The following is a 25,751-nucleotide window of genomic DNA, read 5'->3' as shown; positions in this document are numbered from 1 at the left end:
CATTTTATCTAAAATACATCTAGAAGTTCTTCCCAGACGTTTCAGAGATCATACTTAGCTTCCAGGGCAGCGGCAGCATGTGACTCCTGAAAATGTACAAAGTGCTCACACATACTCTCTGGGAACTTGTGTCAAATAGAATGAAAAGTAATCTGCTCTGATGCCAGTGCAAGAAAATGTGAAGAAACCATCTGTGTTAAACCCAGAATCTTCTCCTCTGGTATTAAAGTTTTCAGAATCTGAGGAAATGGGAATCCAGCAGGGCTCTATAGCTTATGCTGTGCTGCTCGTCATCTTTAGGCATATCTTGCTGCTTGAGATATCACTGAAACCTGAGATTGAGTGACATGTCCCAGCGTGGGACACACTTTCCTTCTCCTTTGCTTCTCTTAAAACTAAAGCAGGCAGAGCAACAAAATAAGATGTAGAGTTAGCAACCTGCAGTGGTAGAAAGGTAGGCTCTTCAGTCAGCCTTTAAGTTCCTTGATTCCAAGAAGACTAGCAAAAAGTTAGGGTATTTTCAAGCTATGTTTCCTTCCTGCTTGGGAAAGAGTTCCTCTCTGACCTGGCAGCTGTTAAGGATGCTGTGATGCTCTCTCCTCTTGTCAGTGCAAGTGGAGAGCAGGCGAGCTGAGGGGGGAAGTCATCTCGCTGCAGCGGATTTCCTTTCTCAGATTGCTGCTGCAGCAGACATGCAAGTTAATTTGGCTCTGGGGAAGGCTGGCTGGGCAAGTGCAGGGGTGTGAAGAGAGAACAGACAGCCCCTTGTTTAACTTTTTGCTCTTTCTTTACAGCGTTTGGTGGTCGGGTCCATGTTTGTCCTTTGCAGCAGGACAGAGCCAGTGTTTCTGTTGCCCAAAGGGGTCTATGTTCTCCCTCAGTATCCTTGGGCCTCGTTAGCAGCAGCAAGTGCTGAATAGTTGTACTAGCTGCCTGTGTAGTACGACAGCCAAGATAATTTTCTTGCTTTGCTAGAGAGATCATAGAATCATAGAATCCCCAGGTTGGAAAAGATCCATTGGATCATTGAGTCCAACCATTCCTATCAAACACTAAACCATGCCCCTCAGCACCTCGTCCATCTGTCCCTTAAACACCTCCAGGGAAGGTGACTCAACCACCTCCCTGGGCAGCCTGATCCAGTGCCCAGTGACCCTTTCTGTGAAAAATTTTTTCCTAATGTTCAGCCTGAACCTCCCCTAGTAGAGCTTGAGGAAGAACTCTCTAAAATATCTTAATGTTCTAAAATGTATTTAGTTTGAATATGTGAATATTCTAGGAGCTATGGAGAGCTTGTATTTCATTGAAAAATACCTTGATATCATATACCAGATATGACAGTGTCTTTCCTCATGACATGTTGGTGCGTGCTTGTCACCCTCTTTGTGGTCTTTGGCACAGAGTTGCTCATGTCCATTTTGTGCTTGGATAGACCTGACAGTGGGGTTTGCCAGAACGCCATCCTAGTGAGAGGCAGGCACTGGACTGCTGCAGCAGTTAGTTCAGGAAAGAAGGATGCATTGGTCTTTTTTGGTCCTGTGAGCCAGAAGAGCAGCCAGACTTCTGCACCCCTTGGTTCCGTCGCTGTTGCTCTGTGTGGGTAGGTCTCACCTGTGCAGATGGATATGCATAACTGTTTCCCTGATTTCTGCCCCGCGTCCTTTCAAATGAAAGCACCTTCTGCACTGTAATTAGACTATCCTATGTATTTTTACAGTGAGGTGAAACATTGAACCTGGCAGCACTGATTTTTGCTGCTTCCCTTCTGTCTCCAGAGTGCTTAAGATATTTTTAGAGGCTTTCATCTCTGAGCTTTTTGGGGAGAGAACAGCATCCACTGACATCAGCTGTCAGGGTTCAGCAGCTTGAAGACCTGGCTTTCCAACCCAAAGCTCATGGCTTTGTTTGGTTATGACTTGCTCAGCACTGATGCACAGTGAAGGTGAACACTGGGGCTGGGGGAATAAGGGGAGAATTTCAGAGGCTTCGTCTTACAAATCTTTTGATATAAATGTATGTGGTGAATATACAAGGTAGAAAATAGCTCCCGGAGAGAGATGATGACAAGTAACCTGAAGGTGTATGTGCAGTGGAGTTTAAGGAGATGAATTAAGATTGAAATAAAACTACATATTTTGGGGCCAGTGCAGCCTTAACTGAATATCTGAATGACAGGCCACAATAGATTTGTGTAGAAAATTCCATATACAGCCTCAGGAGTCAGATACCAGGGAGGTCAGGTCAGGCTGGTGCTGTGTATCCAGTTTACAGGGAGGAAAATGGTAAAGTACCACAAAGGGACTTTTGGACTTTGACTTGTGAAAATGTTTAGCAGAGCATTGACAGGTCTCTACTGAAATTGGATGCTTTTTTTCGGTTTTGAAGCATTTTGTTAAGCTTTTGAGTGCTCAAGGTGATAACATCTGATGATTTGGTGGTATTTGCCTAGTGAAAAGGCTCACAACAAACCTGTCATCATCTCTGATGATTTTCTCATTATCTTTATTCATTCCCTTCCGGTGAAAGTGTCATGACCTTTTTCCACCTGCAGCAAGACAGCCTGCTGTGGAGGGATACACACTCCTATTTTGTGGCTCCTAAGGATCACATCAAATAAAAACTGAACCAGCAAGAACTTAGTGCAGTATCCTCCCTAGTGGAGCTTGTTAGCTGATTGGAAACTAGGAGCGAAATGCTTAAACCAGAGGTTTGAGTCTTTTTTCTTTTTTTTTTTGAATGAAAATGTTTTAAGAGAAATGCAAGGATAACTAGAAATGGAGAGATGTGTTGTACATTCTTCGGTGATACAGCAGTGGACAAATCTGTGTTTAGTTCAGGGAACAGAACAGGTTGGTATTAAGTCTACATTTGATGTGAATAATAATCCAAAAACTATTTCTGAAGAAGAGCTCTTAAAAAAGCCCACAAATCCTGCTCAGCCAGATTCTGAAACACGGTTGATTATAGCATGGGCTGTAAACACTGAATAAAACAAAAAATACAGAACTATTTTTAATCATTTAGATAAATGATATTTCTTTTTGCTAAATCCAACATTTGGAGTTGTTTGGGCTTTTTTTTCCCGAAGTGAGCCAATCCATTTTTTTTTCTCTTGGACATAGTTTTATTTTTAAACACGGCTTCCAGAAATGCATGTGTGTGGATTGCAGTTGGGACCAGTGGAGAACTGTGGCACTCTGCCAGGCACTCGCCCTGTCCCTGCAATATAGATGGATTGCCAATGTTCTGGAGAAAAACAACCCCAAAACTTTAAACAAATTGTGCTTAATGGAAATAAACTTTTTTTGCCCTCCTGTTTACTGATTTGGATATTGTGGTGGTTGTGTGTTTCTGGAGGACAGAGGAAGGGGGAAAGAGAGAGAAGGACAAGAGATGGAGCTCTGTATACCTGTAACTTGCTCTCCAGCGGATGCTCTGGGAAGCCTATTGGGGGGGAACTCTGACGTTTATATGCTTTAAGTGTTTTTTTTAACTCTCAGACAGTCTTTCTATTAGAAGGTGAGCAGTCTAGCTGTAGCCAGGTATAAAACCATTTATCTAGTTGCTGTTTTGTTCCATATATGGATTTGTAAGACCTGGAAAGGCGTATGTCTTATATCTGGTATTTTCTGTGTACGCCTTTGACGTTGTCTTCCATGTCATTCACCTGATTTCTGCTGGGTATTGGTGGTAAATCACAGTGCCATTGGACCAATACCCATTTTCTTTTTTTTTTCCCTAGTACTAAAAAGGGCAGGCAGGGTAGGCTGTAGCTTGCTCTGTGGCAGAAAAGGCACCATAGCCATATCTCTCTGTTTTTTCAAGCTGGTGCTGATAAATCCTTTCTCTCACTTCTGTTGCTATGGTGTTAGTTCTGTGCAAAAACAAACCTTTGGGTGATCATGTCGAATGCAAAGATCATTTGGAGAGAGATGCTGAAAGAGAAGGGAAGTAGGAGGGCTCAAATTCCAGCTGATGACAAACAATGAATCAGTGTTTGTCTCAGCAGAGGGCCATCAGAAATTTTGCTCTGTAGTTTCACTGACTTCTGCTTGGGTCTGACACTCCACTTGAAAAGGCTTCTTTTTTTCCCCCTCGAAGCATTTTTTTTTTCTTCTTCCTCCTCTTTTTCTCTTACTTTTACTTTTCTTTTTCTTCTTAGTATATGAAAGGAAGGTGGATCTCTTCCAAATTCATAGAATCATAGAATAACCAGGTTGGAAGAGACCCACCAGATCATTGAGTCCAACCATTCCTATCAAACACTAAACCATGCCCCTTAGCACCTCGTCCACCCATGCCTTAAACACCTCCAGGGAAGGTGAATCGACTATCTCCCTGGGCAGCCTGTTCCAGTGCCCAATGACCCTTTCTGTGAAAAATTTTTTCCTAATGTTCAGCCTAAACCTCCCCTGGCGGAGCTTGAGGCCATTCCCTCTTGTCCTGTCCCCTGTCACTTGGGAGAAGAGTCCATCACTCTCCTCTCTACAACCTCCTTTCAGGTAGTTGTAGAGAGCAATGAGGTCTCCCCTCAGCCTCCTCTTCTCCAGGCTAAACAACCCCAGCTCTCTCAGCCGTTCCTCATAAGGCCTGTTCTCCAGCCCCCTCACCAGCTTTGTTGCTCTTCTCTGGACTCGTTCCAGAGCCTCAACATCCTTCTTGTGGTGAGGGGCCCAGAACTGAACACAGGATTCAAGGAGCGGTCTCACCAGTGCCGAGTACAGAGGGAGGATAACCTCCCTGGACCTGCTGGTCACACTGTTTGTGATACAAGCCAAGATGCCATTGGCCTTCTTGGCCACCTGGGCACACTGCTGGCTCATATTCAGTCGGTTGTCAACCAACACGCCCAGGTCCCTCTCCTCCAGGCAGCTTTCTAGCCAGACTTCTCCTAGTCTGTAGCACTGCATAGGGTTGTTGTGCCCCAAGTGCAGGACCCGGCATTTGGCCTTGTTAAACCTCATGCCATTGGACTCTGCCCAGTGGTCCAGCCTGTCCAGATCCCTTTGCAGAGCTTCTCTACCCTCCAGCAGATCGACACTTCCACCCAGCTTAGTGTTGTCCGCAAACTTGCTCAGGGTGCACTCAATGCCTTTATCCAGGTCATTGATAAAGACATTGAACAGGGCTGGACCCAGCACTGAGCCCTGGGGAACCCCACTTGTCACTGGCCTCCAGCTGGATTTCACACCATTTCCCACCACTCTCTGCGCCCGGCCATCCGGCCATCCAACCAGTTTTCCACCCAGGAGAGTGTGCACCTGTCCAGGCCAGAGGCTGACAGTTTCCCAAGCAGAATGCTGTGAGAAACTGTGTCAAAGGCTTTACTGAAGTCCAGGAAGACCACATCCATAGCCTTTCCCTCATCCAGCAGCTGAGTCACTTTGTCATAGAAGGCGATCAGGTTAGTTTGGCAAGACCTGCCTTTTGTGAACCCATGTTGACTGGGCCTGATCACCTGGTTCTCTTGCATGTGCTTCATGATAGCACTCAAGATCACCTGCTCCATGACTTTCCCTGGCACTGAGGTCAGACTGACAGGCCTGTAGTTCCCTGGGTCCTCCCTGCGACCCTTCTTGTAGATGGGCACAACATCAGCCAGCCTCCAGTCCAGTGGGACTTCCCCAGTCTTCCAGGACTGTTGGAAGAAGATGGAAAGGGGTTTGGCCAGCACATCCGCCAGCTCCCTCAATACCCTTGGATGAATCCCATCTGGTCCCATAGACTTGTGGGTGTCTAGTTGGGCTAGCAAGTCTCTAACCACCTCCTCTTGGATCATGGGAGCCTCATTATGCTCCTCTAGCTCCTGGGTTTGTACACAGACGGAACGACTTTCTTTACAATTAAAGACTGAGGCAAAGAAGACTCAGCCTTTTCCTCATCCCCTGTCACTGTTGTTCCTTCTGTGTCCAATAGGGACTGTATGGTCTCCCTAGTCCTCCTTTTATTATTTATATATTTATAGGATTTTTTGTTATCTTTCGCAGAGTTTGCCAATCTGATTTCTAGTTGAGCCTTAGCCCTTGTGATTTTTTCTCTACACAATCTCACTTCCCTCCTGTAGTCCACCCAAGAGGCCTGTCCCCTCTTCCAGAGCCCATAAACATTTCTCTTCTTCTTGATATCACTTAAGATCTCTCTGTTCAACCAAGCTGGTTTTCTCTCCTGCTGGCTTTTTTTCCTGGAACATGGGGATGGCTTTCTCCTGAGCTGCTAGGATTTCCTTTTTGAAGAGCTCCCAGCCCTCATGGGCTCCCTTGCCCTTAAATACTGTCTCCCATGAGACTTTGCCAACCAGCCTTCTGAAGAGTTCAAAGTCTGCCCTCTGGCAACCCAGGAATATTTACTTTCCACAACATGGCCTGGAACACAGAGAGCTTATTCTTGCAAACAGTTTGATCTTCCAGTCCACAAAATACCGGATCAAATTTTGAAGGCTTGTGTGGTTGAAATGTACTTGCTGTCCTTGTTGAGCCAATTGAAGTGATCATTGACCTTCCTACCAGAGGAGCTGCGTTAGCGGGCTGTCTTCTGTAGCATTGCCTTCCTGATGGAGTGGTAGAACACTTATGGGAGGCCCGTTTTAATGCTTCCTGATGTACAAAATAGGTGCATTTGGTTTCATTCTCAGAATATGCCAGCTGCTTTTAGTTGGCACAACTGTTGCAACGAAGTTAACTCGCCCAGATATCTTGTACTTCTGCATAATACTGCTCTGAAAATGCCTGGATATGCCTTGAAGGCTTATTTCTATTATTGGGTTGAGAATGAAAAGGAGAACTGTTTTCTTGTTTTCTGAATGTTTCTTTCCAGACTGAGCTGCCAGTGCAGGAAGAATGTAGAGGGTTAACCAATCTCAAATACTTATCTTCTTCTCATTATTTTTCAAACTGAAAGTCCTGAAAATGAATTAATTCATATTTTTGTACCTTGACAACTGGGAACTTTCTGACCTAGTTAAATGGACCCTTTGTTTTTCTGTTTCCTTCCAGATGTGATAGGCAGATGAAAAAACCTCAGGGAAAGCAGCATGGTCATCTGAGATTTCTTTTAAGAATATTAACTGATTTTTCTAGAACTTGGTTGCAGAAGTAGGTCTTTGCCTTCCGTGTCCTTAGCCAAGCTGCAGTTTGCTTTGTTTTGCCTTGCTTTGTAAGACACTTATGTTTGCCCTTAGTCTTGGTGCTGCAGTACTTGCGGGAGTGGAAGTGTAAGGGCCATCGCAGCCAGACGTTCTGTGGACTGCCTCACCCAGCCACAGCTTACTGAACACAGCGTCCCTATCAACTCTGTCTTGTTTGTCTTTCCCATTGCATAGCCTTTGTGCAGAGGGTTTGCTGCCCACCTGTGAACAGTGCCCACCTCTGCTAGTCTCTTCAGAAGACACATGGACGATACGTTTTCCAGTTGTGTTAGAATCTACTTAAGTACCTCAAAGACAGTGCTTGTCCCTTAACCTGTGACTATCAGTGAGAGCATATGGGCAAGCAAAGATGGTCTGTAGGAAGAACTGGCTGTCTTTTGGTTTGCTTTTGTGCCATAGGTAATTTCAGTCATTCTGCTCAACTAAGACTAGCCTAGATAAAAGTGCCTGTATTAAAAAAACAATCTGGCTGCGTGGGTCAGTTAGTTTTATTGGTGCTTGGAAGCCATCCTGTCTTACCATTACCTTCCTTAAGGCAATCCATAATTCAAATATTTCTGGAGGGTGGGAGATTTTGTTAGGACAAAATTCCTGCTGATGAGACAGTGAAGACCAGATTTCTATTGAAACAGAGCACCAGCAGCCACCTCTGCCCAGCCCTCCTTTCTCTCCTGTGCTCCCCACTCTCTTCTCTGCCAGAGCTGTAAAAAGGGGATAGCAGCAGTGGAAATGTATGTGCCTGTAACTGTGAGATCAGCTACTAACTTTAGTTTAGTAAGCACGCATCCTACCTTCATCTCAAAGGTGTGCGCAGTTTGATGTTTATGAGGTTAAGCTGCCACTGATGCAGTAGGTCTTACAATTGGCGGCAGGGCAGTGCTTGATAACGTGGCAGATTTTGTGCTGCGGGCAGCTCACTGTGGTGGTGGTGGTAACATAAGCCAGTTCTGGTACTTACACTGCACAGATTTTCAAATCTCCTAAGTTGCTCCATTGGATCACTAAAGTTTGGTAGGGTCCTTCAAGGTCCACAGGATACCATCTTGATCAAAGCAGGTTCAACATGAAATTCAGACTACATTGCTTAGGGTTTTGTCTAGTCAAGTCTTGAAAGACTCAAAGGACGGAAATCCTACAGCCTTTGTAGGATTCTGTGCTGCAAATCCTGGTGGATTTTTTTTCTCCTGATTCTCTTGGAGTCTCCACTGGTTTGATTTATGAACTGATAAATGCGACCTCTTACAATGACATTGACCAGTTCTCTTAGTACCCTTGCATGCATCCCATCAGGTCCCATAGAATTCTTTGCATTACGATTTCCTCAAGGGATCCCTAACTCAATTCTTTTCCAGTACAGGTGCTTCTTCTGCTGCTTGAACTCTGACTTGGTACTGAGCACCAAGCGCTGTGATACATCACCACCACTTTCATGCATTCCCATGCTGTCTGGAGCAGAGTTACTGCGCACCCCACCCTAACTGTGTCCTCTACCCAGCTAACTGCTGAAGTCTGCTAGTGGGAGTGCACTGGGAGCTGCCCTTCCCCTTGGCAGCTGAATAGCTGTCCCTGCAGCAGAATTTGCAAAGATCCTGAGTTGCTCGCTTTTGTGATACCTATATTACTGTCTTGGGTGCTGTTTTGTGTGCCATAAAGGGCGAAGGGCACAGCAGGCATTGCTTTTATGAGTGGTGATAGTCTTTCTGGCTCTTCCTTTTGCATGTATATGTAACTACCACAAAAGAGAGCTGAAGTGAGACGTTGTCTCAGGATGGAGGAGCACAGGAAGGTTTGGATGAAGGGTGCTTGCTGATGAATTCACTGCTTTTTCATGGAATTAGATGGGCACTGCTGAGAAATAAATGTCTGAGTAAAGTTTTTGGACATTGAGTGAAGTGTAAATTCTCGGGGACTTCGTTAATATCCCAAAAAAAAAGATAGCATGCAAAGTCAATGCCTTCTGTGTGGCAGCAACACCTTGCACACCTCAGATCTTTCATATGTTAATAAAAGATTTCTCTCTGATTTCTTCAGCTTGACCTGACCAAACCCATTGAAGATCAGGGCCCTCTGGATGTGATAATACATAAACTGACAGATGTCATCCTTGAAGCAGACCAGAATGACAGCCAGTCGCTGGAGTTGGTTCAGAGGTTCCAAGTAAGTGTTTCTTTCATAATCCTCTGCATTTCAAGCGGGAGGATGATCTTTGTGCAGCAAATACAATCTGTTTCTTGTGCAGTTGGTAGGTTTTGATGAGAAGAGCTCCGTGGAACACACTGCTGCCCTGCTACTGATAGCCCAGCAAAAATAGTTTTGTTAGTCTAAAATGGACTTGCACATTTGTATAGGTTTTATGTTATGTTGTTAAGTAAGAACTGATTTCCCAGCACATGTTGTCCTGAATGTTATTCTAAGAGCATGAGTGCTGTTAACAAAGGTGATATTGCAGGTGTTTACAGAGTCCTTTGCAGTTGTCTCTTCACAACAGAAGCCGCTAAATTAATTTGACTCAGTCTTTCCAGTTCCTGGAATGCTAGTTTCTGTAACATCAAGGTTATGGTGAGTGACTCTGTCCTCTAGTGCTGAAAATCCTGTTCTCTTTTTTTGTTTTTGTTTTTTTCTCTCAAGTTTACATTGAAGGTCAGAAGTATGCAGGGCATAACGGTACAGAGAACTGTTTTCCCAAGTAATTCCTATCTACATTCTGAATGCCAATGAAAGTCATAAGGCAACATCTTTATAATTTTGAGAAGTGCTGCTTCTGATGGATATCTTTGATCAAAGTTTTATTATTTTCTTCTCTTTCAAAGAAAAGCAAAATTTGAACAAGATATTTGCTTTCTTAGGAAATGATACTCTTTTTGCTCTGGTTAATGTTCTGCAACTAGTAATGCAGAATATATGGCTTAATTGAGTCAATATTCTCTTTAGTTACAAAGCTTTTTTCCTTCTCAGCTGTGTATTACTCAAACACACACAGGAGATGAAAACGTTTGATGTGTGGATCTGGCATCAGTCCTCTGAATAGTAGATGACTATTCATCACTAAGTAGTGCAGGCATCCACATCCCACAGCGCTGGAAACTTGTAAATGTCAAAAAAAGCATATGGAAAAATGGACTTCAGCAGCTTTCTGCTCACAGTCTCTCTGTTTCAGATGTTAACTAGTTTGACTTCATGATACAGCCATCCTGTCAATAGGAAAAATGGATGGCCAAAGAGGCAGAAGGGCATGTGCTAAGTTGCTTGCAACTAACTAAGACTCACAGGATTCCTCGTTCCCAGTTCTTGTGGTGTTGCATGCATTCCTGAAGTCCAGGCTTTGTGAGGCACAGAGAACAGCTTTATGTAATGCTGTGAAATCTCCCTTGTCTCCTGGTGAAGATGCTGGTAGGGAATTTGTGCAAGCAGTTGTAAAACAATAGTTATTATGTAGCAGTACAATTCATTTCTAAACCACCTTTCTTTTGTTTCCATGCAAGAGCTCTTTAATGGATATGGAATGTTTTTAATAACAACTCCATCTAGTCACCTTATTGTATTTTATAGCTCAAGGTCACAAACTGATACATTTTCAAGTACTGAAGTGAGGTGTGGTGGAAACAGTAGTAAGTACGGAGAATTCATTTTCCTGAAGCTGGATTTAACCACCGAAGTGGAGTTTGGTATGAAACAGGGTAGAGTACTTCGTTGCTAGAGCCTTAGCTTTGGATGAGGACTCGGTGAGCTGTTCTTGTGCCTGTGTGACAGCTGCTGCACTGCTGGAAGGCTGGTAGAGGCAAAATGACCTCCTAAAGCTAAATCCCTTGTCCTGATTGATAGAGTTCTTAAAGCAGTTACAATATGATACCTTGTCATTATTCTGTGTACCTTTGTTACTGTTGAAATAATGTAATTAATTTTTTTTGTATAGGTTAAATATTGAGGTTTTGTTTTCAAAGATCCTTAAGTTAGAAAATCTCAGTGAAAATTATTTTTATCTAATGAGTTTGAGAGATATTCAGTGAGTAGTGGGAGAGAGGCAGTGTATATGGATTTATTATCCATATATAATTATGGATAAATATCCATTTATGCTTTAGTTCAGGGACTTGCTCTGTGTATCCTTTTTTTGATAGCACTTGGAAAAGAATAACACCAAGTAGAGGTGCAGTGGCCTAAAACCACAACAGTAACATCACCTTATGAAAAAAATTAAAACCCACTTAAAACTGCCACTACGAACCAAAAACCCAACTCTCGCCATCAAAAGTCTCTTCTAAAATTTTTAAATTCTACAGAGCTATGTAAGTTTAAACAAATCACTGATATTACAGAATATGTTTTCTTTCAAATGATAATATTGAATGCAGTGATTTTTTTTTAATTACATACTATTTGAGATGAAGTCACTGATTTAAACTTTTAGAAATGATAAACAATTTGCATATAACAATTAACAGAGCATAAAAATAAGAAATTTATATGGGGATATTGTTTCTATTTTCCAAGCTTTTCTCAAGAAGAAGGTATTTTACATAATGAAGCTTGGATTTTTTTTTCAGAAAGTAAGATACAGCTTTGGTACAGAATTGTCCTTTGTAGAGATCTCACATTTCCACATTGTTTTTAAAAAGTGTACATGTTGGCTAGGATGGGAACAGGAGACTGTAGGCAAAAGCTTTGCAAAACTTGAAGAAATTGTACATTTTTGTCCGGCTTATTAAATCTGTTTGTTCCTGTCCTGCGTCGTGGCATCAAATTTACTGCTTGGACCTTTTGGTTGTGCTGTTCATGCTTTCTCCAGTCCTTCAGTTCCACCAGTTCACCTGGTGCCGTTTTGTCTTTGCCCTACAGGATAAGCCCAATCTGCATGCTTAGGGCAGTTTTTTTGGTCCTTAAGAGCTGACTGCAATTAGTGGAGAGCTCTGCTGTGGCACATTAGGCTGGAAGCTGCAGGGCTCTTTGGTTTAAGTGTATATTTCAATGGCTGTTTGATCTCATAGAATCATAGAATCACCAGGTTGGAAAAGACCCACCGGATCATCGAGTCCAACCACTCCTATCAAACACTAAACCATGGCCCTCAGCACCTCGTCCACCCATCCCTTAAATACCTCCAGGGAAGGTGACTCAACCCCCTCCCTGGGCAGCCTCTGCCAGTGCCCAATGACCCTTTCTGTGAAAAATTTTTTCCTAATGTCCAGCCTAAACCTCCCCTGGTGGAGCTTGAGGGCATTGCCCCTTGTCCTGTCCCCTGTCACTTGGAAGAAGAGGCCAGCACCCTCCTCTCCACAACCTCCTTTCAGGTAGTTGTAGAGAGCAACGAGGTCTCCCTTCAGCCTCCTCTTCTCCAGGCTAAACAACCCCAGCTCTCTCAGCTGCTCCTCATAAGGCTTGTTCTCCAGCCCCTTCACCAGCTTTGTTGCTCTTCTCTGGACGCGCTCCAGAGCCTCAACATCCTTCTTGGGCCCTCAGCTATAAGAAAATAAGGGTATGGGGCCAGGCAGGTGGGAAGGAGTCTGCTGGCTATTGTGAAGGCACCAGCCAAATGAATGAGAAAGCCAGGTATGCTCCCAGGAGGCTTACATCTTCTGTACTGCAGCCCATGCTCCTGGTAGAAGTTTCTAGATATACGCACACCAGAAAAATCTGCAGACCCTTGACTTACAGGGTTATTTTTATTTGGATAATATTGTAACCTTCACTAACTCTGGCAAATCTCGCTTGAGCTGCCTCATTTCAGAGCAGCTGAGAAATAGTTGTATCCAAATCCCATGTACTGTTGTATGTGGCACTGGGATCCCTCTGGCGATGTGCCTGTCGGCAGCTGCTGCCTGTTAATGTATGTGCCTCTGTGTTGTTCTGTATGCCTCACATGTCAGGTTGTGCCCTCAGTCAGAGTTTGGAGGCAGTGTGCTCTGCTTCTGTTTCAATGCAGTTTTTCCGAGCTGTGATCGTCTGTCCTCCAGTAAATTTACTGAAACATTCCCATGTTTCTCTGGCTCGTTAATTCCTCCTGCGTTAAAGCTGTGAAACACCTTGCTGCAAACAGTTTTAAATTGTAGCCTTAATAAAAACTAAACAACGAAACTTATATTGCCATAAAATCCTACTTTATCTGTTTGAGCATAGCCTTATGTCCAAGTTCAACAATTCAGTCTTGCCTCTCCTCTCCATCCCATTAGAAATAATAAATCCAGAATGACACTGTGTTCAAGGTGATACTCCTGTGAGAAAGCTGCTAATAGCATCCCTGTGCTGTGTTTTTTCTTAGAACTGTCCTGCAGTGCTTGGTGTCTTTTTTAACCTTGGAAATCACAGACCTTTCTTTTCCGTGACCTCTGAAGGAAACCAGTACGAAGACTTCCCTTAAGACTTGAGGCAGACAAATCTTACTGCTCTCTCTGTTTCCTGACCCAGCTCTTCTCTCCCATACTACCCAGTTCCTCTGTATTAGGAAAAAAAATTTCACAGAAAGGGTCATTGGGCACTGGAACAGGCTGCCCAGGGAGATGGTTGAGTCACCTTCCCTGGAGGTGTTTAAGGGATGGGTGGACGAGGTGCTGAGGGGCATGGTTTAGTATTTGATAGGAGTGGTTGGACTCAATGATCTGATGAGTCTTTTCCAACCTGGTGATTCTATGATTGACATCACCTCTCCTGCCTTCTGTGCCCTTAATATCTTTATTGGCAGAGTGGCTTTAGTCTCATACAGCATGTAATTGGTGAGCTATTGGGTAGCTGATTTGGACAGGGAATATGCTTCTTGTGACATGCTAACTAACGTGGAGAAGGGAGAACAATCGCTGATCCCAGGGAGTCATGGAGACTACTGACAGAGGTATTTGAGACTGCATGCCAGATTCTTTCTGTAGGATTTGCATAGTGTTAAATTGATTTAAATACTTGCACAGTATAAAAGCATTTCAATTACATCAGATATTTCCGCAGACCTGTCTGCTGCCTTCTAAGAATAATAGAGAACAAAAGGGGAAACAAGTTGGGCTGGGACAGGTTTGGGTTATAGCAGAGTGAAACAGAAATAACTGTAATCAAGAGACTTATATAGGGTTGGAATTAATGCTTCTGTCTGTTACCATTGCTGCTATTTTGTTCCTGTGGAATGTTTAGGTATTTCTATGCCTCAGCTTACCACCACCCTTTCATAAATTGGTCTCTATGGACTTTATAATTTTCCTATAAATAGCAGTATTCAAGCAAAATTAATACTGTGGTTCTCGTGAAGCTAATTTATAGTAGGCTGAAGGGAAGTTGAAACTTTTTTTATTTTGATAGTAACTGGAAATTTGGATTGTGTGTCAAATATTGTGGAAAGCAAAGATATTGTTGACACTCCTGGGGTATATGCAGCATCTAAGTCAGCATCTTTTAATTTTCAGTATGTCTGATAATCAATAAACAACTGTATAATTAGAAAATCTCTCTAATCTCTCTTTACAGTAGTGCATGCTCTGTATATTTTTTTCCAGATCTCTAGATCTTCCAGATGTCTAGTAGTAGACACAGGATGGAATTGAGGATAAGTTTCTGAGCAAGTCAGATAGAGAAGAAATAGCTCCCTACCTCCTGACTAGATTGGTAAATAACAGTTGAACTTCTTCAGTTAACAGTATGAGGAGAGAATAAAGAGGGTGAAAAGCACCCTATGGATACAGAGCATTGTCTTATGCCAGTGTCCTCTGTGTAGAGGATTATGGTGAATTGTACTCATGCTTTGAGGACTCCTACATTTTCATCTTCATTTCATGCCCCAGTTGATCATACGTTTAGTCTATTTTGAATACTCTGCCTGATTCCATTTTAGCGTTGCTGTGTTCACAGTGACAAGCTTCATCCAGGCATGCTCTGGAAAGGCTGTTGTAGGGGCTATGCTGACAAACTTGCCTAATTCTTCTTGCGAAATACTTGGATCTAGCTGGCTGGTGCCTTCGAGGCCTTCATTTTTAGGAATATTAAATTTAACCACAAATGAAAATAATAAAAAAGCCAAGAATGTTAGAGGAGAACTTGATGTTCCTTCTTCTCCCTGTCATTAATTCTTGGTTGTTCAGTAAACACTGTACTATCTAATATACCCATTCTTTCTGAGGATGCTGTCTTCCTGCAAAGAAACGTAGTGTGATGGCTAGACGATTAGAAGGGGATCCGAGAATGTGGGTTCAGCCACATCCTCTTCCACAGTTTCATTACACCATCTAGACCGTCACATCTGCATCCCTAAGTTTGTGCTTTGCAAGCTGTCAATTAAAGGAAATATTAGTAACTCCCTTTTGAGATTTATGTGAAGAGCCTTTTAGGTTGACTTGGCATACCTGTCATAAGGACTTAGAGTTTTTTGTTTCTGTTTGGGTCTCTGATATGAACTTGTATCTATGATGATATCTGCTTCATAGACCAACTTTCAATATCACACTGATATCTGATGATCCATCTTTACAAACAACGTTCTTAAGCATGGCCCAGTGGATGACTTGCTCACAATCATGTCGTTGAACTAGAATGTAGGTTTCCATTACTGGACTGCTTGTATTCTGGCTGAGTATGGAAATATTGCTCAGTATCTTCAAAACTCATTCATTAGAAAAAAGTCCTATTCCAGGGCCTTCCAAACTGGGAAAGGATCTTTTTCTAGCGAATGAGATCTAGAGACAGGGACACCTGTAAGTAGCCTTCTAAATTATATCCTTTCCCTAGTAAACTAAGGTCTGGTTCTGCACATGTGACTGAGTTGTGCCATGTTGGTGGCATGCAGAAAACTTTTATTGTACTAAAACACATACCCAGGAACCAGTGGAGCAGAGGAGAGGTCTGCCAGTGTCTAATTACATGCTAAAGTGTGTTTAAAGGGTATAATCTTACATAGTTTTATATATGGGGAGAACCTAGCAGGAAATTGCTGCTTGTCTCCATCTGTCTTGTATTATTTTTAAGATATTGAAAACTGTTTAGAAACAGAGAAGTATATGCTCTAGAAAAAAATAAATTGGAAGAATCCATTTGTATGAAGTGTGTGGGGTCAGGTTGTTTTGTTTTGGCTTTTTTTTTTAAAAAACTAAAGTCAATGAGCAACTTTGAAAATGTAAAGTGACCACCTTCCAGGAGAGCTACTTTTATATGTGTGTGTGATGTTGCATAAGCACTGTGGTATTTCTGGCACCTGCACAAAAGTAGTGTGGTTCCCTTATTCTTCATTACATTGACAAAAACAGTTCTGATGATTTCAATCAGACCAGCTAGTGCAACATTCATGATGCTGATTTTCCTGCTATTGAATATAAATGTGTCAGCAAGATGATACCTGGCAGCGGTCTTGCTGTTGGCTCCATAAAGCAGTATTCCAGAAAGCAGAGAGCAGGGGATCCTTGACCACATGAGGAGAAACCATCTGCCAGGCTACATTAATGACCGTTGTAAAAATAATTTTTTAGATCTGTATTGCAGAGGCTTTGACCATCTCATCTACAAGAGCTGGGGAGGAAGCTGGCTTCACGTTTACATGAGTCTCTGTGCCTGCTCTCTGGAGTCTGTGATGAACCGTTATACAGTCTGGTGCAGAGTGCTCATAGACTAGGAAGCCTCTTAGCATGCCCTTTTTGTCTTGCTGATAAATGACTGTTCTCAATTGCTTTGTAAAAAATGATCATTACAGCAGACTTCAAAAATGGCAAGGAGGAGTTGCCTGTTGACAGGAGGCTTTTAGCTGCCAAAGACCTTTAGGGCTGAGCTTTTTTTAAGGTCTTTATGCTATTTGGTTGTGGTCTGGACTTAACTTTCTCAGGAGAGTATCGGTGGGTGCAAATTGTTCTCCACTGTATTGAAGATCAGTGGTGAATGCATAGTGATCTCATCCAAAGTCAAAGGAAGATCACATGCAGTACCTAGTATAGTGCATGAAGTGCAAAGTAGAGAAATGGTTTTTTTTTACTTGCATGGGGCACTTAGATCCTTATTTTGGAGATGGTGATGAATTTCCCTTTCTACTCACTGTAATACTGGGCTGAACTGATTGAACATAGTTTTCTTTTTGCCTGGTAAAAACCTGTTATAGTCCTTGGTGGTTACTTCTTGACCAGAGGAACATGGAGAGAAGTCAGGTGGGAAGAGGCATAGTCCCTAGGGGTCCCTTTCACTTGATGGTGCTCCAGTTCCTGCCTTCGTACCAAGAAAGAGATCCAAACCACCCCAATTCCTGCCTTCTAGACAAAGTTTGACTTTGAAAAGTCAGTGTGTTTTGGCTTGTGTAAGATGTGTCTAGGGAATCTTTTTTATGCTCTGATTAGAGCGAAATACTCTCTGAGCACCTGGCTATTGTAGCTGTACAGGTGCTTGAGTAGCTTCATACTAGACTGTTCCGTTCAAAAGAACGGCTTGAGTGATGGAAGATCAATAGGATTATTAATTTGTCTTTCAGAGGTTTTTCTGAACAAATTTTCTTTGCATTAGCCTTCTTAAAAAGATGGATCAGAAGGAGTTTTTATGCCTAGGCTTCTGCTGTCAGGTTGATGAAAACTTGAAGTGTTTCCCTACCCCCTTGCCCTCCAGCTCTTGACTCTCCCACTCTGAAGTTGCCCAGGAAGGGCTCTTCTATTCTTGATTCAGAAGCTTCCTTAGGAGGGATTGAGACTGTGAGCAAAGAAAATCATATAGATAATTTGGAAGGGAGGGAGTTAGGGGATTGCTTTTGCTCAGAAGGGGAAAAATACATTGTTCTTGCTGTGCTCATTGATTTCATTAGAAGTCTCATCTACAAGAAGGTGATTTGGATACGTAGTTGCGGAGATTATGCCTGTGGACTTTTTTCTTTATTTCTTTTTTTTTTCTTTATTTTTTTTAAGGTACTAGCCCGTCCTGTCCCTAGTTTTCAAAATTAACTAAACATTTGTCATTCAAGTGCTGACTGGTATGGTGGGCCAGTTCTCATTTAATATTGTTATTGATGATCTAGACAAGGGGATTGAGTGAACGGTCAATAAATTTGCAGATGACACCAAGCTTGGGAGTTGGAGTACTGACCTGCTTGAGGGAATGAAGGCTCTGCAGAAGGATCTGGACAGGCTGGATCAATGGGCCGAGGCCAGCCGTGTAAGGTTCAACAAGACCAAGTGCTGGATTCTGCTTTTTGATCACAACAACCCCATGCAACACTCTAGGCTTTGGGAAAAGTGGCTGGAAAGCTGCCTGATGGAAAAGGACCCTGGGGGGTGTTGGTTGACAGACAGCTGAATATGAGCCAGCAGTGTGCCCAGGTGGCCAAGAAAGGCAGCAGCATCCTGACTTGTATCAGAAATGATATGGCCAGCAGGACCAGGGAAGTGATTGTGCCCCTATACTTCAGTTTGGGGCCCCTCACTACAAGAAAGACGTTGGAGGTAGTGGAGCATGTCCAGAGAAGGGCAACAACACTGGTGAAGGGTCTGAAGCACAAGTCTTACGAGGAGCGACTGAGGGAACTGAGGCTGTTTAGTCTTGAGAAGAGAAAGCTGAGGGGGACCTTATAGCTCTCTATAACTATCTGAAAGTAGGTTGTAGTGAGTTGGTTGCTGGATCTTTTTCACAATTAACAAGTGAAAAGACAGGAGGAAATGGCCTCAAGTTGCACAGAGGAGATTTTGACTGGATATTGGGAAAAATTTCTTTACTAAAAGGGTTATCAGGCACTGGAACAGTCTGCCCAGGGAAGTGGTTGAGTCACCATCCCGGGAGGTATTGAAAAGACCTGTAGACGTGGCACTTGGGGACATGGCTTAGTGGTGGACTTGGCAGTGTTAGATTTGTGGTTGAACTTGATCTTAAAAGCCTTTTCCAGCCTAAACGATTCTGTGATTCTATAGCATCCTGTGGTGTAGGTATTTGGAAGGTGAAGCAGTGGTGGGCTTCTGAAGGCGAAACAGGGAACCTGAGTGCTCAATAAGATGCATTGAGGTGTGCAGTGAATCGAAATGCAACAGAGAAGATCTGTCCCCACTTCCCCTTGCTGTCTTCCTCATCCCTCCTAACCACTGCAGGCATCTCTTTCAGATTTAAAGATGAACAATTTTGAGATGAGTGTTTATTCAAGATCCAACTTGCTTATACTTTTCCTTTTGGAAGGAGATGTCCATCATAAGACGCTGTCACAGTCCAAGACAACAAAAAGGAACTTTAAAGTCTGAATCTAATGCAAATTCATATCTAAACTTGTGTCTGTCTTTACATCTCGGGAAATGTCTGTCTGTTGTTACAAGTGGTCATCTTCATGTTTCTGTGGGAAACAAAAATCTGAACAGTGAGTTTTTTCAATTGTTAATAATTTTTTCTAATAAGAATTTTTTCTTAATATTAAAAAAGATTATAAGAGTTTTAATGCTTCGTAATAAAATCGATTCAATGAGTCAGAGTCTCTCTTATCCTATAGTGCCGTAATATTTGCAGCAGATACTGTATCAGCTTCCTGTTAAAATATGAAAAAAATAGTTACCTCTTTTGGCAATGTTACAAGAAACTCTGTTCTCTTCTGTACATAGGCTTCTCAAGAAAAGTTTTCTGTTTTGGTTTTTTTTTTTTAAAATTTCTGAAATTTCTGAATTATATCCAGAGGTATTTGATAGGGAACATGAAATTATTACTTGGTCTCTTTGATTTCAAGTTTCATTGCTGGCCTTCTGCCAGTAACAGGGCTGATCCAGAGTGTGACTGAATGCCAAGCCTGGAATGCAAACAAAGGGGGAACTGCAAAAAGTCCTTGTTTCTTCTTGTTTGCTTTTATTATGTCAAAGATTAGAAAGAGGAAAACATAGACATTGTCTGGGTCAAGCTAAACTGTAGCCCAAGGACAGAGCCTTTTTAAAATGTTGGGAAGCCTAAATATCCTCCAGATGGTTGCCTGGGTTGTTGGAGTCTGCTGTTGGATACCAGTGTTTGGTAAATCCACGAAAGGAAAGTGTAGAGTTGTTTTGTTAGAATGATTAGAGAAGATTTGAACATTCAAAGTTGAAATGTTCTGTGTTGAAAGCTATTTCTTGACTTCAGTGTATTTCATTCTGCAACTCCTCCATTTTCAAGTTCATATTGATAGTGGCTCATATCCTGTCAAGATTCTTAGACACAAACTATTCATTTTCGTACAGATCTATATTTCTTTTTTCACAGAAGGGGTCATTGGGCACTGGAACAGGCTACCCAGGAGGTGGTTGAGTCACCTTCCCTGGAGGTGTTTAAGGCATGGGTGGACGAGGTGCTAAGGGGCATGGTTTAGTGTTTGATAGGAATGGTTGGACTCGATGATCTGGTGGGTCTCTTCCAACCTGGTTAGTCTATGATTCTATGATTCTGGTAGTGGAGCCATTCTTTGCCATGGGAAGAGTGCTGCTACCTAGGCTACTTCAAGAGTTTTTCAGCCCGTTAAGTGATCTTCACAGTTACGTATTCAGTAAACTGTAATGCCTGAGTGTGCAGCGATTCCTAGTAAAGAACCACAGTTTATGAAAGGTTTCATGTTGGCTTCCGTAATTGTTCCTTTGAAGCTAACAAAATTGATTTTTCTTATTGTGATTTCCTGTTGTGGGGAATTGGTGTAAAGCTGTGGATTTTAAAATAATTTAAGTAGCTTCCTGTACATAGATATTGGAACTCTTTACTTTGCATGTGCTGATGATGAACTGGTGTGAGGGATGGGATACTGGGAAAGTATCAGAATAAATTTTTCCCAGCAAGGGTGGTTGGTCCCTGGCAGAGGCTGCCCAGGGAGGGGGTTGAGTCACCTTCCCTGGAGGGGTTTAAGGGATGGGTGGATGAGGTGCTGAGGGACATGGGTTAGTGATTGATGGGAATGGTTGGACTTGATGATCCGGTGGGTCTTTTCCAACCTGGTGATTCTATGATTCTATGATATATACTCAAGGGGAGGCTGGATCATTAGTTTTGGAGATCCTGATGCTACTCGATGGTTCTGGTTTTGAATGCAGAGTTAATGCTTTGTGATGGAAATCCAAGCATGACATAATATGATGAAAAGCGATGGAGAGTTATAAGGACTTGAGTGCATTTTGATGCTTCTGTCCCCTAAAAAGCGCCAGCTGCGTTCAAATAGAGATGCCCTAGACAAACACATTGATCTTGTTCTGCATTGACAGACTGATCTGATTCGAAGGGGAGGCTGTTTCTGGACTCAGATAAATTAAGATCTGTAGCCTGAGCTCAGATTAGCTCTGGGAGACACTTACTGCAGGTTCCAGTCCTTTCCTTTACTCAGACAATGCAGGTATTCGCTGCCTTGCTGTCAGTCTCCAAGTTTTGCCATTCCTGTGCCAGAGGGCTGTCCAAGGACCTAAGCCTGTAAATGGAGAAGAACTGGAGGGTAGGACCTGAAATAGGTTTGATGCTGAGAAATGTCTGTGTTTTATAAAGTAAGCTCATGTTCAGACTCCTGTGCGTGTATGGAGGGGCAGTGACCTTACACCCAGTGCAGTGCAGTTATTGACATTAGAGGAGTTCATTAAAGTCCTCCAGACTCCAAATGGCTTCTGGAAAACAACCCCTACCTCCTTCGTCTTCATTGGATTTTTCATGTTTGCCTTACAGAGCTTTTTGGAGGCTTTTGAAGGCAACAGGATGAGAAGTCAGTCACTGGAAAGTCAGCTAAGATGCTCACTTCTGCTGACAGGTTGCCTGGTGTAGAATGGCCTCCGGATCATGCCCTAATTCCTGTTAAATTTTGTTATGCTGTTTAAAGCTTACTGCTTGGATGATCTTTTAATATGGTTTAGGGCTATTATCATTATAAATAAAGCACTGTGAAATTCCTTACAGAAAGCATAAAAAAAGCAAGTCTCCCTCTGGAAATACTTAGAGTAACATGAGCCAAGATAACAAGACCTAACACCTTATTTGGGGAAGTAAGAATATTACTTAGTGCTGTAGTGAGCATCAAGAAGATTTGGGAAGATGCATAAGGAGCTAGGAGAGGGAAAAATCATCCCCTCCTAGGAGGAGAATGAAGGGAATGGAAGCCACAGGCAGGGTGAATGTATGTGTGAGGGGATGGAGTAGTATGCACAGAGTAGGGGCTGGGTGAGGATGGAAGTCTGGGGAGCTTGTATTCAAGTTGGAACCAGAAACTGGTTGAGGCAGTGGGATGGTCATTACAGCGTGAAAGGCAGAGCTAGTACACATCAGAAATACCGTAGTACATTTACTGTCAGATCTCTGCTGAGGTCACGTTTTGGAGCTGTGGCTTGTTCGGTCTGCTTACTGTGCGTACTTACCCACCTCCCCACCCCTGAGTACTGGCTGTCTGTAATGTGCTTATCCTCTAATGGCTCCCTATCTTCTAAGCTGAGTCATAGATGGTCTAAAAGACCTTTCTTGTTATGCTTTAGATATGCTGAGATTCTTGAGTGCAGTTTTATGATCAGAACTTTTAAGCCAGTGCCTTAATTGTTGGATCATTCTTGCTCCACAAAGTGTCTTTTTGCTGCTGCGTAGAAGGACACGCATGCATAGGCACACGTAGGGGTTTAAGATGCATTAGGTAACAAGTTACTCTCTTGAAAAACAAAACAACCCAAACGTCTTCTGTGTTTAAAAGCTGACTGCTCTGCTTGAGACTCTGGAAGTACTGGGGGCAGGAGACTCAAGGGTGAAGCACCTGGGTCTGACAGTCTTGATGTCTGTCTTGTGCGAAAGGCTCTGTCCCTGACTTTTCCCAAGTGGCTGCAAGGTTGAACACGTATTTGGGAAATTCATTCTTTGTGTTCTGCAGGGATTATTAAATACGTCAGCCACGAAGGGTGCCTCTTGCCCTGTGAAGGAAAGCTACTTGTGTGCTGTGGGTGATGCAGTGGATTCCTTAAACCCCACTGCTGGATCCTCTTAGCCTCAAAAGGATAATCCCCTTTTAGCAAGTCATCAGTTCAGACTGTAGTCTGCTGAAAGCTAGGAGTGGGAGAAGGTAGTCTGCTTCCCCAGTCAGTGTTTGGAGTGAAATCGGTTGTCGGGAACAAATGATGCCATTCTTTTCTCTCCAACTCAGTATCTATCTAAGTGCATCTCCTGAGGCAACCTCATCATGCTCCTGAATATCTTTTGGAGTATGCTTTGTTCTCTGAAGTCACCAACTTAAGGAAGTAGGACTTGATGGAAGTCCACTACTTGCAGGAGCATTTACCATGCATTTACATGAATAGATTTAAAGAAATAGGTGGAAACATAAAGATGGCTTTGTGAAGTTGGGTACAACAGAGGCAGATGCTAACTTTGGGAACGTTTGTCTGATTTTGGATAGAGTAAGAGTAAGATGGATGCTTGTTTGTCCCACTGACTTTATGGGACCAGGCTGGGGCAGCGATGAAAGAACTTAGTCTCTGTCTGGAGAAACAGAATGAAGTTTTGTTGGGTTTGCAATGCCTGTCAGGTGTGTATCTATTCATGGCCAAGATGCAGTCGGTGCAGACGTGGCCTCAGGGAATGAGAAATTTAGTTCCCAAGATGAAAATCTATGTGACTATTATCTTTACTTTGTTCTTGTAGTCAGGAGAGGAGAATATCAAGAGAGTATCAAGAGAAGCATCAAGATAGATGCTTTAAAAATTCTATGAAAACACAGTGAAGCACCAATCTCTTCAGCTCTGCCAAAAAAAATTCCACCCCTTATCGTCCAGCTCTTAACGCTGTTGTCAGCCCAGTTAGAGGACAGCAATAATAACAACGTTAAAGAACCCAGATGTAGTTTTGAGCTTAGTTCAGGGAGTTGATGTTCACATGCAATAATTCAATGCAAGGCTGACCCTAGAAGAGCAGTGTGTGATCTTCCTTCTTCTAATTGCTTTTCTCAGCCCTGCTCACAGCTGTTCCTGTGGCACTTTGCCACTGGCTCCCTTCTGAGTTGATCATGTTGCATGCAGCACAGGTTTCATTGCTGGTGGTGCATCCACAGGAAGGATTTGCCATCCTAAAAAAGTCAGCTGTCTTGGTTGTGTCTGTTTCAAATGTGCCTAGACTGTCTGGTGACTTTCTGCATTACCAATGTCTGTTTGCCTCCCCTTGAAGAGAGGTTGGGTATGAAGGGTTTTAACATTGTCTATTCTCTTCCCCATCTCATTATTTTTCCACACTCTTCAGCCAGCCTAATATTTGGGGTTTTCTCCTATGTATTTGTTTTGCAGGAGTATATTGATGCTCATCCAGAAACCATTATCCTGGACCCCCTTCCTGCTATTCGTACACTTCTGGACCGATCCAAGTCTTATGAGTTAATTCGGCAAATAGAGGCATACATGCAAGGTAGGTCAATACCCGCTCTGCGTGAAAGTTTTTATTGTGACTAAGGAAGGAAGCAGCTGACTTCTGGAGGATGAGGTTTGAAATAGTGGGTTTGGACCCCTTGCATTTGTCTCTCTGTGGAAGCACAAACACTGATGTGTTCCTGTGTCACATGATTGCCCTCTGGAATCCTGTGTTCTTCTTTTTTCCATGTATACAAAGGAGGATGGCATCTGGTTAAAAACATAGTGTGGGTTTAACAGGGAGCATATTTACTACAGTGAGCACTTGGAGAGATCTTCTGGAAAACACTGTCTTTTGTGTGTGCTGGTAGATTGAGATGGCTGTTCAAACTTAGCTTGTCATAAGAATCCTGGGGCTTGAATTTGGGGAAGATTTATGGAAGAAGAAGAACTGGTTTTGGAAAGGGCTGAAAGAAATTAAATTGTAAGTAGAGCTTAGGTCCTTGAGAAGCACTGGAAACCTATTGCACAAGTTAGTTGATAGGAGGATCATAAATGCACTTCTTGTGTTGGCTAGGCAGCATAGACCACTGCCTTAATTGGCATAATTTGAGTTGTATTTCCATGTTGTATTTCCATGTTTAGAAGAAATACCTTTTCAACGTGAATAATCATAGAATCGTGGAATGGTTTGAGTTGGAAGGGACTTTAAAGATCATCCAGTTCCAACCTCCCTGCCATGGGTAAAAATAAGACTAATAATTCACAACACTCTCCCTTGTCCTTTTGGAATCTCTTTGGATTCTTCTCCTTTTAGTTTAAAAGGATTTTTTTTGAGTGGTTATTGCTGTTTGTGAGTGGGAGAGGGGTGCTGAGGAAAGCCTATACTCTTAAGAAAGTGGTTAGGATTTTGTTCTAGCAACAGAGAGATGATTCAATAGGGTTTGTTTTTTTTTTATGTTACCATCAGTCTTAGAATTGTTATTTCTATGGGAACAATATATTCAGAAGAGAATTCAGTTTTTGTAAGTAACTTGCTTATATTTCAGCCTCCTCTGAGCAAACTGATGAGGAAAGGAAATAAATGCTTAAGGAGGGGAAAAAAAAAAGTAGGCTTGTATTCAGTTAAAACTGATATGTAAAAGAGAAGCTGTTAATACAGTAGAGGAACGAGGTTAGGAAAAGCTTTTCCTCTTCTCACTGGCCACTGCAGTATTAGGTAACCATATTTCCCCTGTCCTTGTCCCTGTTTCCTCCCCCTCACACTCCATCCCCCATCTCATCTTATTTCTGTCTCATCATCAGAAGTATCGTGACAGAGGCCTTCAACCAACTTTGTATTTAGCAGGGGAAATCTCAGGAGAGTTGAGCAATTGACCAACTTTTCATTCTGGCCTAAGTAG

The 25,751-nt window shown here is 42.7% G+C and overlaps 1 protein-coding gene across 1 annotated transcript in view; it reads left to right on the top strand.

The window, feature by feature from the left end:
* The window catches only part of ITPK1 (inositol-tetrakisphosphate 1-kinase), a 155,902-nt gene that overhangs the window by 71,982 nt on the left and 58,169 nt on the right, over positions 1-25,751 (top strand). The window contains exons 4-5 of the mRNA XM_069858745.1: positions 9,176-9,301; positions 24,289-24,406. Of these exons, the coding sequence (XP_069714846.1) occupies positions 9,176-9,301; positions 24,289-24,406 (244 nt within the window). The remainder of the gene's footprint in view (positions 1-9,175; positions 9,302-24,288; positions 24,407-25,751) is intronic.

Source organism: Phaenicophaeus curvirostris, chromosome 5 (assembly GCF_032191515.1).
Source record: "Phaenicophaeus curvirostris isolate KB17595 chromosome 5, BPBGC_Pcur_1.0, whole genome shotgun sequence".
NCBI classification, from domain to species: Eukaryota; Metazoa; Chordata; class Aves; order Cuculiformes; family Cuculidae; genus Phaenicophaeus; species Phaenicophaeus curvirostris.
This window is presented reverse-complemented; position numbering and strand designations above follow the sequence as displayed.